Source organism: Periophthalmus magnuspinnatus, chromosome 21 (assembly GCF_009829125.3).
Source record: "Periophthalmus magnuspinnatus isolate fPerMag1 chromosome 21, fPerMag1.2.pri, whole genome shotgun sequence".
Taxonomy (NCBI): domain Eukaryota; kingdom Metazoa; phylum Chordata; class Actinopteri; order Gobiiformes; family Gobiidae; genus Periophthalmus; species Periophthalmus magnuspinnatus.
This window is the reverse complement of record NC_047146.1, coordinates 7830484-7847191: the sequence shown is the minus strand read 5'-3', so window position 1 is coordinate 7847191 and position 16708 is coordinate 7830484. Positions and strand designations below refer to the sequence as shown.

The window sequence follows — 16708 nt, the reverse complement described above, 5'->3', positions numbered from 1 at the left end:
GGGCCTATTCTGGATAAAATCTTTTGTTTCTGTTCTTGCCTAGGCTTTTGTGCTGTTAGCTAACATCAACTGTAATCTACTTACCGTACCTATTGTCACATATTTACTGCGTTATGTAGAAATTCTCATTTTTGTCGTGCCACAATGGCGCCTCACGTCTTTGCCTTCACAGAGCGCAACAGCTAATTAGGTTTGATATTTAGATGTGAAACTAATCATTTCCCTCTTAAAATCTACTACATTTAGTCTTGTTTTAAAATAGATCACCCTATAAGATAAGTAAATTAACCTGTTCAGGCAATCATTTTCTTTAGGTTTGGTGGGACAGTAGCTCCTTTACCAGAGAAAATGGTGGATGAAAGACTCAAGTTCACGTTAGGTAAATGTTAAGTAAAAGTATTTAAGTACCCGTTTTAAAATGTACTTAAAGAGTAAAAAAGTAAAAGTCTTTCACAGATGTTTGTTAAAATGTTAAATGTACTGATATTGATTAAAAATGATACATATTTGGTCAACAGTTGCAAAACATATCAGTTTCTTTTCTTTCTTTCTTTCTTTTTCTTCTGAATTTTGTGTATTTACTTTAGTTGCTCAAAGCTGAAACTTGAACTCAAAAACTGTAGTCGGGATGTTACCACGAACATGGTAAAAAAAATAACTCAAATCATATGAAAAGTACTTTTTACTTTTCAGTCCTGGTCTAAAACGTAGTGGAGAGAAGTACAGATACTGCTCTCAAATGTAGTGAAGTAAAAGTAAAAAAAGATCCACTGTGAAATGTACTTAAGTATAGCAAAAATACCTAACATTTTTACTTAAATACTGTACTTTACTACTTTCAACTACCGGTTTCAACAAAATATTGCCTTGGGGACTACCATAAAGAGTGACTACTGGCGATGCCTCGATAACTATGTGAGGACGTTTTCACAAAGCATCAAATCAACTCTTGGATCTACAATGTGGACGTTCATTTTTAGTGTTTTTTCTTTCTTTTTCTCAGACAGCTGTGGCGAGCCTGTGGTTGTATTGGACTGTCTGACTGGAGAGAAGCTGATGATGGTTTGCACACTCCTATCAGCCACTGAACTCTTGGTCACCCATAACTATGCAACAATTTGAGAGCGGCACGTGGGCCCCAAACCCTGCATCCATCCAGACACGTGCTCCCTGCATTCTCTCTGCCCCAATTCACTTTTTTTTTTACTTTTTTTCCTAATGACACACACGTACACACTCACACAGACATTAATTGCTGTGAGCGAAAGGAGTTAAAGGCCATAACCTTGCCAGCGTTTTTAGGCACTGCTTTTGCTCACGGTGATGGGAAACATACAGGTAAACTTCCTGCTTTGTGGTTTGCATTTCACAGCCACACACCAGCTCCTCCGGTCAGGGCCAAGGTGTGCAACCAGCTCTGTCTGTCATTTATCTGCTCATAAATCAGTGGACCTTTATAAGACACTTAACAAGACTCTGCGCAGGCCTGAGGGACCCAGCTTATAGAGATATCAAATAACACCTCGGCAGGCTTATCGCTGTAATTACATGCTCTGTGCCAATGCGGGCGACAGGAAATGATTTGAGTCAATGAATCCTGTAATATCTGCGCTATCCAAACCCAGATTCCCTTACGCACTCCTAACTTCCAATTTGTTTTAGTAGGAATAACATGACAAGGCCGATTTATCCCATTGAGTCGCTCCCACTCAAAAGTACTTCAGAAGCAATGACATTTAAATGGTCTTAACTCCTCTGACTCCCTAAATCTCAAATGGGAACTAGACTTGAGCTGTGAGTGTAGCATTTGCTGTAATTTACGGGCATATGGCTCTCTTGTGGATGGGGAAAAACAAAACCGTTCCCTTAGAAACCACCTTGTAAAAATAAACCTTATTTATAATATAATAGGTGCACTGATTTATAACGGACATTTAACTAGAGTTGTAAACACTAGTGGAATTTGCAGTGTGAGTAAAGTTAAAAGAGTCCAATACTAAATCTACACTGATCTGGTTAACTTACCATCATGTTTTTTCTCATGTGTTTTCATAATAAAGTTTTGTTTTGGAGTGTTTTGTGTCATTCACGCCTTGCATGCTAAAGTAATCCTTCAAAATGAGTCAGTTTGCATCTCCAGGAGTGTTTCTAGGGTTTAGTTTAAGTCAAAATATTACTCCAAAATTATGACAAAAAGGTCAAAACACCACTTGATGTCTTTTGGTGGCGATCCAGCAAGGGCTCCTCCAGTCTAATCCCAGCCATGGAAGCACCCCGCCTAAACCTCACCAGATTAAGTCTTTAATCTAATTTCCGTGTTTATATGATCAAATCTACACTGCTCCAGTCCTCAGTGCAGATTAGCAGGGGGCGGGTAATCCTCGTAGTTTGGTTTCTTCTTTGGTTTTCTAGGTGTACATTTTGGTTTTCTACATGTACATTTTGGTTTTCTACGAGTACATTTTGGTTTTCTACAAGTACATTTTGGTTTTCTACATGTACATTTTGGTTTTCTACATGTACATTTTGGTTTTCTACGAGTACATTTTGGTTTTCTACGAGTACATTTTGGTTTTCTACGAGTACATTTTGGTTTTCTACGAGTACATTTTGGTTTTCTACATGTACTTTTTCTAATGTGTAAAGCATAACATATTCGTGCCCAAGTATTTACTCAAGAAGCCTTTTAATCAAATAGTTGACTACTTCTTGGAATAGTTTTCAGCCAGCATTCTTTTACTTTTATTTGAGCCATACTATATTTTACTTTTGTTTTTTCTGTTTTTTTTCTTCCCAAATGAATATATAAGTACAAAATTCAAATAATAAACCATATTTTGCACCTACGCTCCTTTTTACTACAGCAGTTTTCTTACTTTTATCATAATAATTCTTAATATTCGTACTTTTACTGAGTCCAATTCCCTTCTACTCTACCAACTTCTATAAGGCCTTTATTATTCGTAAAACATAAAAATGACCTTACATCAATTTCACGACACCGCTGCATTTTCCTGTGGTTGGTTAAATATTGCTTCATGCCTCATTTATTAAAGCTCAACACAAGCTCTACAAGTCCATCTCTCCGATCACTTTTTCATCATTTTTCATTTTCCATGTACTTTCCAGAGGTAGGACCCATGAGGACACATGCTGCCACAAATTATACGGCGTGCACTTTGGACTGCGGTGAGTGGAAGGCAGATGCTCTTTTTGGTCCGAGAAAGTACTCCCCACCTGCTCCAGAATGTACTTCACTGTGGGATACCTCATCTGTTCCCCTTCCCTTCGTCCAAGTCTTCCCCATGCAGTGCGAACACATTACATGTCAACCTGTCAGTGTGCAGTAATGATTTCTCCTCTGAACGCAGGGTTGTCCTCATTCACTCATTGCCCTGTACCACTGAGACATCGACGTGAAGTGAACTGGTAATACAAGACAAAAGTACTTTACCAAAAAACACTAGTCACCACATGTAAAAGAACATTTATGTACAAAAACAAAGTCATAATAGCAACTTCGCCCAGAGTCCAGTCATCAACTCCAAAGGTTCTTACTGAAATTTCCTCAAAATTTCATCACAATTTGAGTTGTTTTGAAGTTGTGTTGCTTCTTCTTAATCCAAAGTAATAAATCCAAATTTAAAGGACCCCAAACTCACCCAAATATGCGTCTCGTAATGTTTACACACTGACCTTCTGTGGCACATGACTGTGACGCAGGCGATTAATGCTCCATGCTCTTTTAGAAACTGTCATGGCCACAGACGAGACTAATCCATACTCACCAGCTTTAATCTGCTTTGGATTATCTTCCTGCAGTTAAACACATTGAACAGTGGAAGACGCCAATATATCACTCAAAAGTAAAAACTACCATTGAATTTGATTAAAAAACATTTATTTATATAACAAGTTGTACAGGTAAATGGTGTATAAAAAGTATTATAAGTAAATGGTGAGAGCAAGTATTTTAAACATATAATTATAGCCTTAAATCATAGTTCTCTCTCACATATTTACATGGTTTAGTTAAGATTATGAAAGGGTGAAAGTACAGTGGACAAAGACAACACACACTGCACAAGGCCTGACACTGTTAAGTGCCTCCCCTTGTGTAGATATCATAAGAGAAGCATGTCATGTAAACAAGGCGCTAAAACATTATCTACCTTCCAAAACTAACCATTATGTTGGCTGCCAACAACCCCAATAGTACAGGCTGTAATAATGCGCTGCAGATGTGAGGGTCCACTTCGAGGAGGTCAAGGGAGAACCTCATCACATTAACAAGAGAAACAATCAATTTCTCAAGGTTGAAGTGCATTGTCATGGCCAAGTCCTCAAAGGCCAAAGTATTTTGGTCTTGTAAGTTTTGACAAGCAGGCAGATTTTCCCGGGCACAAAAGTTGTTTATCATTGTTTCAATTCTTTCAGTTTTCAGCATTACATATGGCATCTGAATGCAGACGATTTGAGCTGCTTGCCCTGAAGTGTTTTTCCACTAAAATGTGTTTTCACTTATTTCTAAATCCCAGAGCTACAGACAGTTCATGCTCTCTGTGTCTTTCTGCCATTGCCACTTACTTTTGTTCCACTCTTTTGAAGGCTACCAATATTCACAAACACACAATGTTTATGATAAAATGAGCCCTGAGGAAAGCAGAAATAAAACCTGCTATTAGAAAACCAGCTGTTCACTTTCCACATATACAACATGACTGTCTTTGACCTCTTTAACATAAATGCTAATTTAATCTAAGATTCACTATTTTCATTATTTAGACTTTTACATAATTTTACAGATCTATTTTTGAATCCAATAAATTTAAGTTATGTAGCACCATTGCCTCCATATTTCTTGACAATGCTCTTTAAAAAGGCCTATACAGTATAAATACAAGATGTCAGTCCTAAATAAATCTTTCTAATATCATGTACAAATATTTACAGGTTTAAGTCCTTTATGTTTTGAACAAACTATACTGAGTGTGAACGTTATACCATGAAATGTATAAATGCATAGATGTTGATTCAAGTAGAAGGATGTGGTCCAGATTTTCTCCAAAAAGAGTTGTCCAGAAGTTGAGCAGCAAATGTATCTTTGGTTGTCACAAACAGCTCACACTGACAAATGAAGGCACAGAGGAAAGAGGAAGAGGAAAGAGAGGGATTCTGAAGTCCAAGCTCCAGAGGTATCCTGGCAGGAAGCATCACTTAACAGGCTGGGGACAAAACAGACATTTACAATATGGAGAGTATAGGTTTTTGTAAGGTAACCTGAAAGAAACAAATTATATATCTACAGTGTAATTTTCTATCACTTTAATTATCTGGAAAAAAAATACCTTCAGTTGGTTGACAGATTTCAAGTATGGGCAGAGGAGCTTTCCCTCCGAGTATCAATGACACTGCAATAAAAATAAACTTGTTAACGTTGTACAGAATCTGAATAAAAACAACAAAGTTATTGGAATTGCAAACATGTAGGCATACAAAGTGGGCATATATCTTCAATGAACTCTTTTTCATTCCTCTTGTTGCAGTACTCACGCTTGATGCTGCCTCACAAAGTCGGCAAACTGACGGTCCTTGGCGTAGAGTTCAATGATCCTTATCCTATCTTGGATTTCCTGTAAAGAGACGTGATTTTAGAAATCCCACATACATTGGTTCAATGGACAACAGATGGTATTATTATAACATGACGGTATATGGGCCATTAAAATCCAAGCTTAACTGTACCTCCTTGGTGAGTTCACTGTTCTCATAGATGTGCCGTATCTCTTCACTGCTGAAGTCTGTGGAGGCCTCGGCACTGGCGCTGCTGTACAAAGGGACGTCTGGGTACCGCCGATAGTAGTGGCTGTATCCTGTAGTGGCTTCACTCTCATACATGGGGTTGTACTTGGTCGCTCTCTCCATAGAGGGCAGACTCTCCACTTGACTGAGAAGGATGAAAACACAAGACAGTCCAGTAAGTACTGGGTTGGATTGGCAAAAATACAAATGGGCAGATTACAAGAGGATGTGGCTATCAATTAACCTCTTAACCTTAGTAAACTCTCTCTGTTTATGCCAGTGACATCAGGCTTTATCAGATCACAAAGCACATTGTACTCAAAGCTTAAGTCTTATTGTTGCAAGTTGCTATTTAGATGATGAGACATGTTAGATGGACACTCAGTACAGTAACTATCCCAACTACAGTTATGCCGTTATCTAAAAGGGTTAAACTCAGGGAATCGAACTACTGAGAATTTAAAGTGTACAAATATTTATGATATTTTTGATACATTCACAATAGCAATATAGTATTAAGAAAACTTACATTTACTTTAGTAGTTTATTTTTCATTTGTCGCAATAAGTCAAATCTACATTTTGATTTTTAGCTTTGGTTTTCAGTAGTCAATGTTTACTGAATGTAGACTGAATGACCCATTTCCTTACTGCTCACCGTATTGGGTCCTCTGACTCATCCTTGTCGTACTGGTCTCGTAAAGTTCTGGCCAAAAAGAAAATCACACCAGAGGCGACGAGCAAGAAGCCCGCGACAGAGGCTATAGCGATGCCAACCACCAATGGCTCAGAGACGTATTCCTCACAGTGCTCCCCTCGGTACCACCAGTTATCTCCAACACGGCACCTGGGATCAAAACGTGTGTGTTTTTCAAAAATATAAAAATAACTACTATATTAAATGCAAACTTTTTCTTATTTTGTTCAAAACCTATAAGACCAGAATTGTTGCAAAATACGCAATACCATCTTGAAAATGCAATTCAAAAAAACAAAGAAACAGACGGTTTATATGCAATAAAAATCTCTGGAGTCATTGCCAAAAGTGATGTTATTATTTGTGTTTATTTGAGTGATCTAATATACTTTAGTAGACTTTGGAAATTGTTCACCCACCTGCAGATGGCTCCTTGGCCAGGGATGATGTCACACTTGCCATCGTTGAGGCAGAAGTCGGTCTGAAGCTCACAGATACTTTGACAGGGCAGTCCATCCACACTGAAGTAACCTGCATTACACACACACTCTGCCTCGCCCGACCACTTGTTGACTTTGCACTCTGCATACTCATTACAGGCCTGGAACTTACAGGGGTCAGCCTGGTCACCTAAGAGTATAGAGACAAAAAGGATGATTTACATTAATAAGGATACAAAGTATGGCGGCTGCAGAGAAACAGCAACATTAAGACTTGTGTAACATCACATTTTAAACATCAGATAACAACAGCGCCTAATTCTGACACATTATGACATCTTAAAGGCATGATTAACATGATTATGATTATAATCTACACTTAAAAAGTAGACTAAACACACATTTGCACTGCGCCTGGTCAGTTCTGTAGAGGACACAGATGAGGAGAAATGAAAGCGCTGTAGCTGCACGAAGTAATCACTCTGTCAAAGTGCAGTTAATGATGTTAACTTCAGGGAAGCACTGAGCATCTGATCCCAGCGGATGAGACCTTCGTGTTCACCTCTACAGAAGTGTCACCACAGACATTTACCACCTGCCTTCTCCTGTTCTGTCTCATGTATTTACTATTGTACAACAAAACAACACTCTTTCTGAGACACATCTGGCAATAGTTCTTGCCATGAACACACACTTAACCACCCACACCCTATACTGCTGTAGTTATGTTCTTGCGCAAGACCAGTTTGCCTAGGCTGAATGAGAAGTGTGCATGAGTGATTCGTAGCAGTCAGAGTTGTGTCAGTGAAACAGTATGGAAGCCTTGCTTCTGCCAGTTTACCCCAGGGAAACTGTGGCTACAGAAGTAACTTACCAACACAGAGTTTGAAGTGAATGCAAAATGCATTGTAAAGCTCTTTACTAAGTCACTTACCTGACTCCACATCCAGAGAGTATTTATCTATTGCCAGGTTCATGGTCTGGTAGGCTGTGTTACAAAAATCCTCCAGGATTAAATAGACCACGGTGGTTGTCTCACGTGGGACAGGCTTGCCAAATTTCATTCTACTGTTGACAACAATGCTGCCATTCCTGAAGTTGAGGATCTCCAAGTTCTCAAAGTTACTCAGGTTGGACTGGAGGTAAGGTACAAGCTAGAAAATATCCAATACACATGTATGTTAGAAATGTAACTCCGAAAGAATAATAATGATACAAATTACAATAGTAATTATGTGATTATGTGTACCAGTTCAAGGAACCGTTGCTCCAGTGCTTTGTACTCTGCAGAACTTTTGTTGAAGAGGTCCTCTGAGAAGATCATGTTGGTGACCCGGAGGCTGAAGAACACCATGAGAGCGCGGCCTGGATTGGCAGGCATGGCAATGCTAGAATGATCTATCCCATCAAATGGCAACCCTGTGCTGCCCTCCTCTGTGTGGTTAAATACCCCATAATGAATCACTTCAAAGCCCTCGTCTCCATCCAGGTCTAGATCAGTCTCAATCTAAGGGAGACAAATAATCATATCATTAAATGTTTTGATGAAAAATGTAAGGATATACCTCAACTGGAAATGAATGTAATTAGATTTACCTCCGCAGTAGAAGTGATGATGTCAGGTTGCACATCTGAGATAACATCAGAGATACGTGTGAAAGGAGACTCTTTTTCTGGAGAAAGTGGCGTTGGCTGTGGAGAGTCCACATTGACCAGTATGATCCCATCCTCTGTCAGATCTTCTGTAGAGATCATGGGCGCCTCAGGGATGTCCTCCACTGCATCTAAAGTTTCCTCTGTCTTTTCATTTGTTATGGCTGTTTCACTCTCTTCAATCACAGCCTCATCAGGAACAGACACTACACTCATGTTCTCCTCCTCTTCTTCAGGGGAAACTTCTATCGCTACATCCTCTACTGGGAGTTCATCGACGGGCAATAAAGCCACTTCTGTCTCCTCTGGCTGGGTCGTTTCACCGCCTAGATCAACAACCTCAGGATCAGGAACTAGAGAAGCCAGGCCCTCTTCATCTATGGTTTCTGTGGTGATTGGGGAGAGTTCAAGTTCAGCTTCAATGTCTGATTCTATTATCTCTTCTAGATTATGTTCTTCTAGACCTGGGACATGCACCAATGTTGGCACTACTTCTGCTGAATTCACTTCTCCCGTTTCCTCATCCTCAGTATTTACTTCTACAGTCTGAGCGCTCTCCTCAATAGGCACTTCTTCTATTGTGGGAGTCTTGAGCAGGTCATCCAGATTTTCAGCTTCTGAGCCTGAAGCCTCGACCTCCAGCGGGGGCTCAGACAGGTCAGTGACGTCAAGCTCCTCAGGGGGGAGAGCTGGAGGGCTCTGGACTTCGGGAATCTGCACAGTGTCTTCCACTGACAGACTATCTTCGATTACGCCTGGAAAAATGCACAAAAGATAATTCTGGTTTTCCAGTAGCTACCACCAATGTCCATGGAAAATCACTATAAATAGAAAAGTACAGTATACTTTGTAACTGATTAAATGATTAATGAACGTTAAACTGCCATGATTGAATTGATAAAAATAACCAAAAAAAGCCACTTTGTTCATTCATTAAATATCTATAACTGAGATGAAATACAGAATCCTTACCACTGGGCCCAGGTGCAGCAGTTGGCAGAACAACCTCAGGAGGTCCCACTGCACTCTCCCCCAAAACAATGACATCATTTCCTGTAGCCACGGTGCTGATTTCAAATGCTTCAGGAGGGGAATTCTCTCCTTCGATATCTGCAGGTTCCACTTCCACTGACTCTATGATCTATACAATAACCAGAGTATGAAATCATAAATATTAGAGAAAAACAAACCATATAAAAATATAGGCCTAAGAGTAAATATGTCAAAAAAATGTGTAAAGCAAATAAATACTTGTTAAAAGAATCGTTAGAACGGCACTTCTATATATTTCAACATCCCATCCCAACAAATCATTCTACAATTATTCAAATTAAACTCTCACTGGAAAAATAATAAGTCATATAAATCCTGGTTATAATCTTTCCAAAGCATGTAAATGTTGATGTATGCTGTGGTAACAGTCAGGTCTACACTTCACTCCAATTTCAACCAAATTAGTGAAATGTCTGAAATAAACAGTAGCTTAAATGTTCAAAATCCAAACCGGCAATTGCTTTTGTGGCACAGTAGCTCTGTGCTTGTGCCTGTGAATCAATTACAGAAGAGGAGTTTGTAAAACTTTCCCAATTCATATAATGAGTCCTATTAATCACTGAGGAGACTGAGCTGTAAGGCAAAGCCGCAAAGAACGTTATTGCAATTTAAACTGTAATTACGAAGAAAGGACTGAATCAACCGCAAGTATAAAAGTAAAACGATGCAGACGGAGGATGGCGGTTGTGCTTGTCTGAATGAACACATATGTATAGTATCACTTCTCCTCTCACTACAGCCTGGCATACTGCAACCCATCCCCAAAATAGCAGTGGATTATTATGGCAAGAGCGAAGTAATCCTGAAAGCCCCTGTTCATCCTTACTGGTGCACTCATCCCTACCTGCACTGGTCTGGTCTGTTTAACATCAACAGCCATCTACCTCTTAGCACAGCATCACTCCTACTGCTGTCAGCTGTACCTATAGAAAAGTGATTTATGGAGAGCGGTTTCTGTTATGATAGTTATAACGTCGCTCTTACCGTAGCTCCGTCTCCAGTGTTGGCAGACTCTGGCACCTCAGACACTGTGGAACCAGTAAAGAGAACAGATTAACACAAGCTGACATGCAAATCCAAATGTGCCCAGTTGCCTATTATTTTACACCATTATTTACTTTTACAAATAAATTATTCATCTAAGGTCGTCAGTTTCTACACTGGCATCTTAATCTGACTGCTGACATAATAAATTATATTCAAGAAGAAACCTTCCGTCTGTAGCCACATGTGTCATCCATATGAAAGTATTTAAGCATCTCTTCATGTGTCACAAAAATAATGTGTGTGTTGTATGGCATCGATTCTCCAGAGGTTCTCCAAATAATACCACAAGTCAAAGTCATATTAGATTTCTGGTCAAACTATAACCAAGACTTTAGCATATGACATACTATTATTAAACATATGTACATGTTTTCAACTCAGGTTTTCCTAATGATACATGTGAGGTTTATAAGATTAACTTTTTACCACTCTCTAGTTCTCCAAACTGCAGGGCCTCTGTCACGATGCTTTTGACCTCACTGATGGTGTACACCATTGTGGGCAGCTCCTTCACCATGCCATAGGAGCTCTCCACCAGATTGGACTGCAAGGTCAGATAGTCCAGCTGTTCACTGGTCACTCCAGTTCCATCCACAACAACTGTGACTGCATAGTCCACAACCACACCATCCAGCCTGGAAACAAACAACCTTGTTTACATTTAATGCATTTAATACAGCCTCATCATCTGGGTAAACTTACATTTGTTTGAAAAACACATTTAAAATATATTTAATAAAGCAGCAGCCTCCACAGAGTATAAAATACACTTAGGTGCTACTTTGATTTAACATCAGACATGGAGCACTTGCAGATGACTAATGATTTGGGTAATTTAGTCTCACTTGGACCTCAGGCGCTCAACTGTATAGGCCAGAAAATGGCAGAGTCAGCGCAATGATCAATATCATCATAATAAACATGGAAACCTCACATGAGATTCCAGACATAGGAAAAAGTCATCTATCAGCATTCATTTGACGACTGGGAGCCCTCCACTCTGACCTACTTTGTAGGTTTTCTGGCGGACGGCTGAGCATTGACGGCATACAGTCGACCACAGTTAAAGGCGAATACAGTTTTTCCCTTTTAGTTTTACTTACAGGGACAAAACTCTGCTCCTACTGGACCCAGTGATCGGCAGCAGAACTATAGACAATCTCATGAGTTAAATATATTATGCAAGCAAAACCAGTTTATTCCCAGGTTTTTTACTGTTTTTATTAAAGATAATTATACATGAAATATCTGCCTTTAAAGCAATTTTAGACCATTTTGCTAAGAATCACTAGTAAACAAACTCATAAATTCTACATGAATCTGAACAATGGCATATATATAATTATATTTTTAATTTACAGTAAGTCTCAAGCTCAAGTTCTCAGCTCTTCTACTTTCTACTTCTTCACTCCTCTCTCACCTATGGCAGACCGTAGAGAGCCTAAAGCCAAGATAATCGTCTCTATGAAGGTGCACCTGGTCTCTGGGTTGGACCTGCCTTATCCCACTTAACAGGTGAGTGACCACACTAAGTCCATTAACACAGGCATCTACTGACACACCTTCACACGTGCCAATGGTAAGTGCTAAGGAGTGAGAGGACGGTGCATACACATAATGACAATCTACCCTGGATAAGTACTGCCTGACTCTATAAGGTTAAGGGCAGGGCAGAGGGCTAGAAACCTTATGGTAAATCGGTCACTGTTTAGACTACAGACTTACCCCTGTGGGTCCTTATGCGGTCTACGGAAAAGTTGAAAAACGTTATTTCTGTAAGATATAAATTATGTATTTAGATACATTTACATACATGAAATAATTTACCTGAAGTCAATCACAGACACACTTCTAAACTCAGGTAGGCCCTCCAAAGCGTCTTCAATCTGTAGTAAGAAAATATCTGGGTATCAGCAACACTGTAATGATAAAACTGGCCTTAAAATCCATCTCTTTAGTTTATATCCTATTGAGACAGATTTATTTTACTGGAACAAACCACTCCTGTCTGTAGCACATTAATAACTGCTTAGAAATCTTTGTACAGCTTAGTTACAACCCATTTTATGCAAACCAGACAATGTATAGAAAACAGACCAAATGTTGTCACAAGATTGCAGAGAGAAGATAAAAGTTTCACCAGAGATTGCAGTGATTGCACTCTTTACAAGTATGATCAACAGAAGCCACTTGTTTTTTCATCTTCTCCCAACTGTTTACAACACCAAAACTGGGACTAAACATGGAACAAAAATAGGACTACAACAGCACTAAACCAAGACTAGACCACATCAGCTAAACTGGGCTCAAACCAGGACACACCCTTTAACTCCAGAAAACAACAACTCTGCATTCATAACTATACAATAAAATGAGAGACACGGTGATCCAGAAAGTGCAAATGGACAGAGAAGACCTACATTTTCGATAAGCTGCTGGCTGAGCGTTTGATACAGGAGGCTAGCTGGGTCATTGAGCTCATTGCTGAAGGTCTCCCCGGTCAGAAGAATGCTCAGCTCCACCACCTGCTCCAGAACGACTGGTGTAGGTGACTCTAGGGCAATGTCATTAGCCAGCTGAGACAAAAAAATAAAATAAATAAAATAAGTAAACTGATTCGATGTGTAAAGTCATGGTTGTACATTTTACTTACTGAATTCTCCTCTGGCTCAGGGACAACGGCAGCTTCTTCTATCTTGTCCTCTTTGGCGTCCTTATCTTTAATTACAAGTATAGTAAGAAAGTGAGTTTTTAGAGGCCGGGGGGTGATTATCTGACATGGTAGGAGAAAGTCAAATTACCAGGATATAACTTTTTTTTCTAAAGTCCAATTAGGTATTAAACTATTTCAGTAGGTTGTTCAGTCGTTCAGCACACTACTGTCAGAGGAACAAAACACAAGGGAGACTGCACTGACACCATGGCCCCCAGTGATACTCACCTGGCACAGGAGCAGGCTGCATTGACTCTGGGGTTGGAGCGCTGTCAACATAAGGATTTCATTTATTATTATTTCTCTTACTCAAAAAGTTTGAGAATATAATATAACTTAAAATGTTGCAACGTAATGTAAATAATTTGGTGATCAAATCTTAACATGAGCTGTTTGAACAAAAATGTCTGATCATGTGCTAATTGTTGCCATTGTTACAACAGAAAAAGAAACATAGCTCGAATGTTTTCATTATGTTATTTTGCCGGCACAGTAATGGGGAAGTGAGGTCAAAGGTCAGACACCTGCAGCATCCATTCGTGTAGATGCCGGGCATGAATGCTTTTATTGCGTATTATTCAAGAATTTACACTCTGTGTCTGATAGTGAGGAAACAGGCAAAGCAGGGGTTCTTTTTAACTTTGTAACCATCCACAAAAACAAGAGCTTGGATATACTCATCCAAGTCAAAATCACAGAATCTGTTATGAGGTATAAACACGATTATGAACAGGTAAGGTTGAGAACCTTACCTGCACATAGTTTGCCAGGACTTGGTGGGCTCACTACAGAACAGAACACAGCAAACACACGCGTCAGTATCCCAGCACATGATAAAAAGTAACTCAACAGATTAAAACATCTTACCTTTTCACAGTTGTTAGTGCCATCCTCTGAAATATAAAGAAAAGACTTTGAATTTTTTTCCTTCAAATTAGCAATATTAAAATGTCAGTCATCTCCAAACCTTTTTAACCAGAGCTTGGTGTTCATCTGAGAGGCTGAAGTAGTTGCCAATATCTTGCGCTGTGATGGTACCTTCCTGGCATTTTTTCATCCAGCTTTCATACTCCGCTTGCTCGGGGAGTCGGTCCCAGAAGATTTTAAATGCCTCCCATATGGTCTCCTGACAGACTGTTCAAAAGAAACAATATAGACATAAAATTCACAGATCCCAAATGCATACCGAGACTTAAAGATGTCCCTGTGTACGGATACCAGCCATTGGGAGACACAAAGTCCATAGTCATTGCCTGCAGTGACATAACTGTTTTCATGAGTCAGTCGTCCGGGCATTGGTCCAAAGTCAGCTTCCAGACATATGTTTAAAGCTCTTTCCCTAATCAACACTGTCTGTGTCCCTTGGGGCCCAATGGTCACTTTCAGACCCATCTTACGTAACAAATCCAAACATTTCACAAAAGCAGACACCTTCTTCCCTGTCTGTCCAGCCCAAGAACCTCTGCAGCTCACCCACACCTTGATCCCTGCCCACTTGCTCACTGCACCAACACTGATGAAAAACACACAAGCATTACAGCTCATATTTCAAGAACTAAGCCATCCAGAGATCTCCACTCTGTACAAGAGCTGAATATTCAAAGAAATAAATCCATCAAATAACTAAAGGTAAGTACAATTTAAGCTCTGGTTAATTCTCACTGCCAATTGTTTCATATAAAGCAGTTACGTTGCCTGACCTGCCAAAACGACATGCTTTTCTGTGTTATAAAAAACAGAGAGAACCAGTCTAGCTCCCTGGATAACAGTTACTTTTAAAGAAATAAAGATACAATTGTGCTACTGTGAACAACATCATTCGTGTATCCAACATGTATTACTCTTTTAATGAACTTTTTATGGTCTTACCTCTGAGATTAAAATAATTGAGGTGATTCGCAACAACTTGCTGCATGGTTTCTTGTGCACAAAGTTTGACTCCATTTGGGAAGAGGATGCTGCGTTTTCGTCGCACAATGTGGGTTCCTTTGGTTACTTTGACATCAGACACATGAACTATCTGCTGACGTACGCCCAGCTCCTGATCATGGGCAACTTCTGGATAACCCATAGAAGAACCCTCCAGCACTGCACCTAGAGAAACAAAGTAACAAGCAATTATGAGATACCAAACTGGGTCAAATGCAAGTACTTTCTGATCATGTCATGCGAACACGTACCTGTCTTTAAATCCACTGACAAGACTACAGACGTTATAATAACAGGGATGAAAACACATCTCCAGGATATGGTGAACATCTTAGATCTGGGATTTCTTTTAGATTTAAATCCAAAAACTGGGAAATAGATCCAAAAAATGTACGCCTCTTTCCAGGTCACAAGAAGTGGCTTCTTAATAAGCTGGCACAGTCTGTCATTCTTCTGGAGTTAGAATTCATAACCAAACAGCCAAAGAAACGTCATTTGCCCATAAAATTACATTGCGTTGCTCTGTCCTGTCTCTGCAGAGGTGTGCTCCATGGCGTAAAACAGACAGCTTGCGTCTCAGGTTAGAAAGCAGATGGCCATTGGAAGAGCTGGGGGATTTTTAATACTCTCTAATCGCATTTAGCCTAAGCTTTTAACGGGAACTGACCAAGAAGTTACTAGAGCAACACTACAGAGAGGAAAGTGACATCAATACAAAAATATAACTAAAGAAACATGAATAACATCCTTAATGATTTATATGTGTGAAGGGTAGAGCTAAATAGTACAGCATGCCTTAGATAAACCCATAATCCCATCACAACTGATACCATTTTTAACTATGTAGACCAGACAATCCACCTCAAACTCACATGTACCCAAAAATACAGTGATTATGTACAGGACTGGAGTAGAAGGCTGAGCTAAAGAGCACCGGCACAAATCCTCTCATGAAAAACAAGAAGTGAGAGTCAAGACCTTAAAAGTGTGGATGACCTTTGACCTTCATACTGATACAATTCTTAATTCTCTTATGTAAAAACAATCTGATAGTGCAAATTGATGTTTTGCTTGTAATGAGAAGAGCATTAACTCATGTAAATAAGAATGTTAATAATGGAAGTTTTTCTTGTATTACTGTGTCATGCTGTGTACAGCACTTGAACAGCCATCTAACTGATGGCTCATTTCTTAAATTTCCATCTTTCCAGGGACGAGGCAATGGACTTTCTGTACATGCTGCAGCACACAAGATAAAAAAGTATCTAAATAATAAATAATAAACTGGCATAACTACATTGAACAGTTGGCTTTTACCACAAAATTTAGAGCATCCTTTCTTTGCTTCAAAGTGCAGCAAAACAAAAAGACAACT

The 16708-nt window shown here is 39.4% G+C and overlaps 1 protein-coding gene across 1 annotated transcript; it reads right to left on the bottom strand.

Moving 5' to 3' along the window:
* Positions 1 to 3963: 3963 nt before the first annotated feature.
* impg2a (interphotoreceptor matrix proteoglycan 2a) lies at positions 3964 to 15663 on the bottom strand. The gene is made up of 21 exons (XM_055230729.1): positions 15585 to 15663; positions 15274 to 15498; positions 14372 to 14538; positions 14272 to 14297; positions 14157 to 14189; positions 13633 to 13673; positions 13345 to 13409; positions 13112 to 13267; positions 12519 to 12577; positions 11118 to 11326; positions 10629 to 10672; positions 9564 to 9732; positions 8535 to 9346; positions 8188 to 8445; positions 7873 to 8092; positions 6918 to 7128; positions 6460 to 6648; positions 5746 to 5947; positions 5554 to 5633; positions 5349 to 5411; positions 3964 to 5225 (listed from the first exon to the last, which is right to left on the bottom strand). The coding sequence occupies exons 1-20, from the start codon at positions 15661 to 15663 to the stop codon at positions 5369 to 5371; spliced, it is 3288 nt and encodes a 1095-aa protein (XP_055086704.1). The 3' UTR covers positions 3964 to 5225; positions 5349 to 5368.
* Positions 15664 to 16708: the final 1045 nt, after the last annotated feature.

Coding starts and splice junctions, on each gene's coding strand:
- impg2a (XM_055230729.1), bottom strand. CDS start 15,663: ATGTTCACCATATCCTGGAGATGTGTTTTCATCCCTGTTATTATAACG. Junction 12,578..13,111: donor GCCAGCAGCTTATCGAAAAT/GTAGGTCTTCTC, acceptor TTCTTACTACAG/ATTGAAGACGCTTTGGAGGG. Junction 5,412..5,553: donor TTTGTGAGGCAGCATCAAGC/GTGAGTACTGCA, acceptor TTTTTATTGCAG/TGTCATTGATACTCGGAGGG.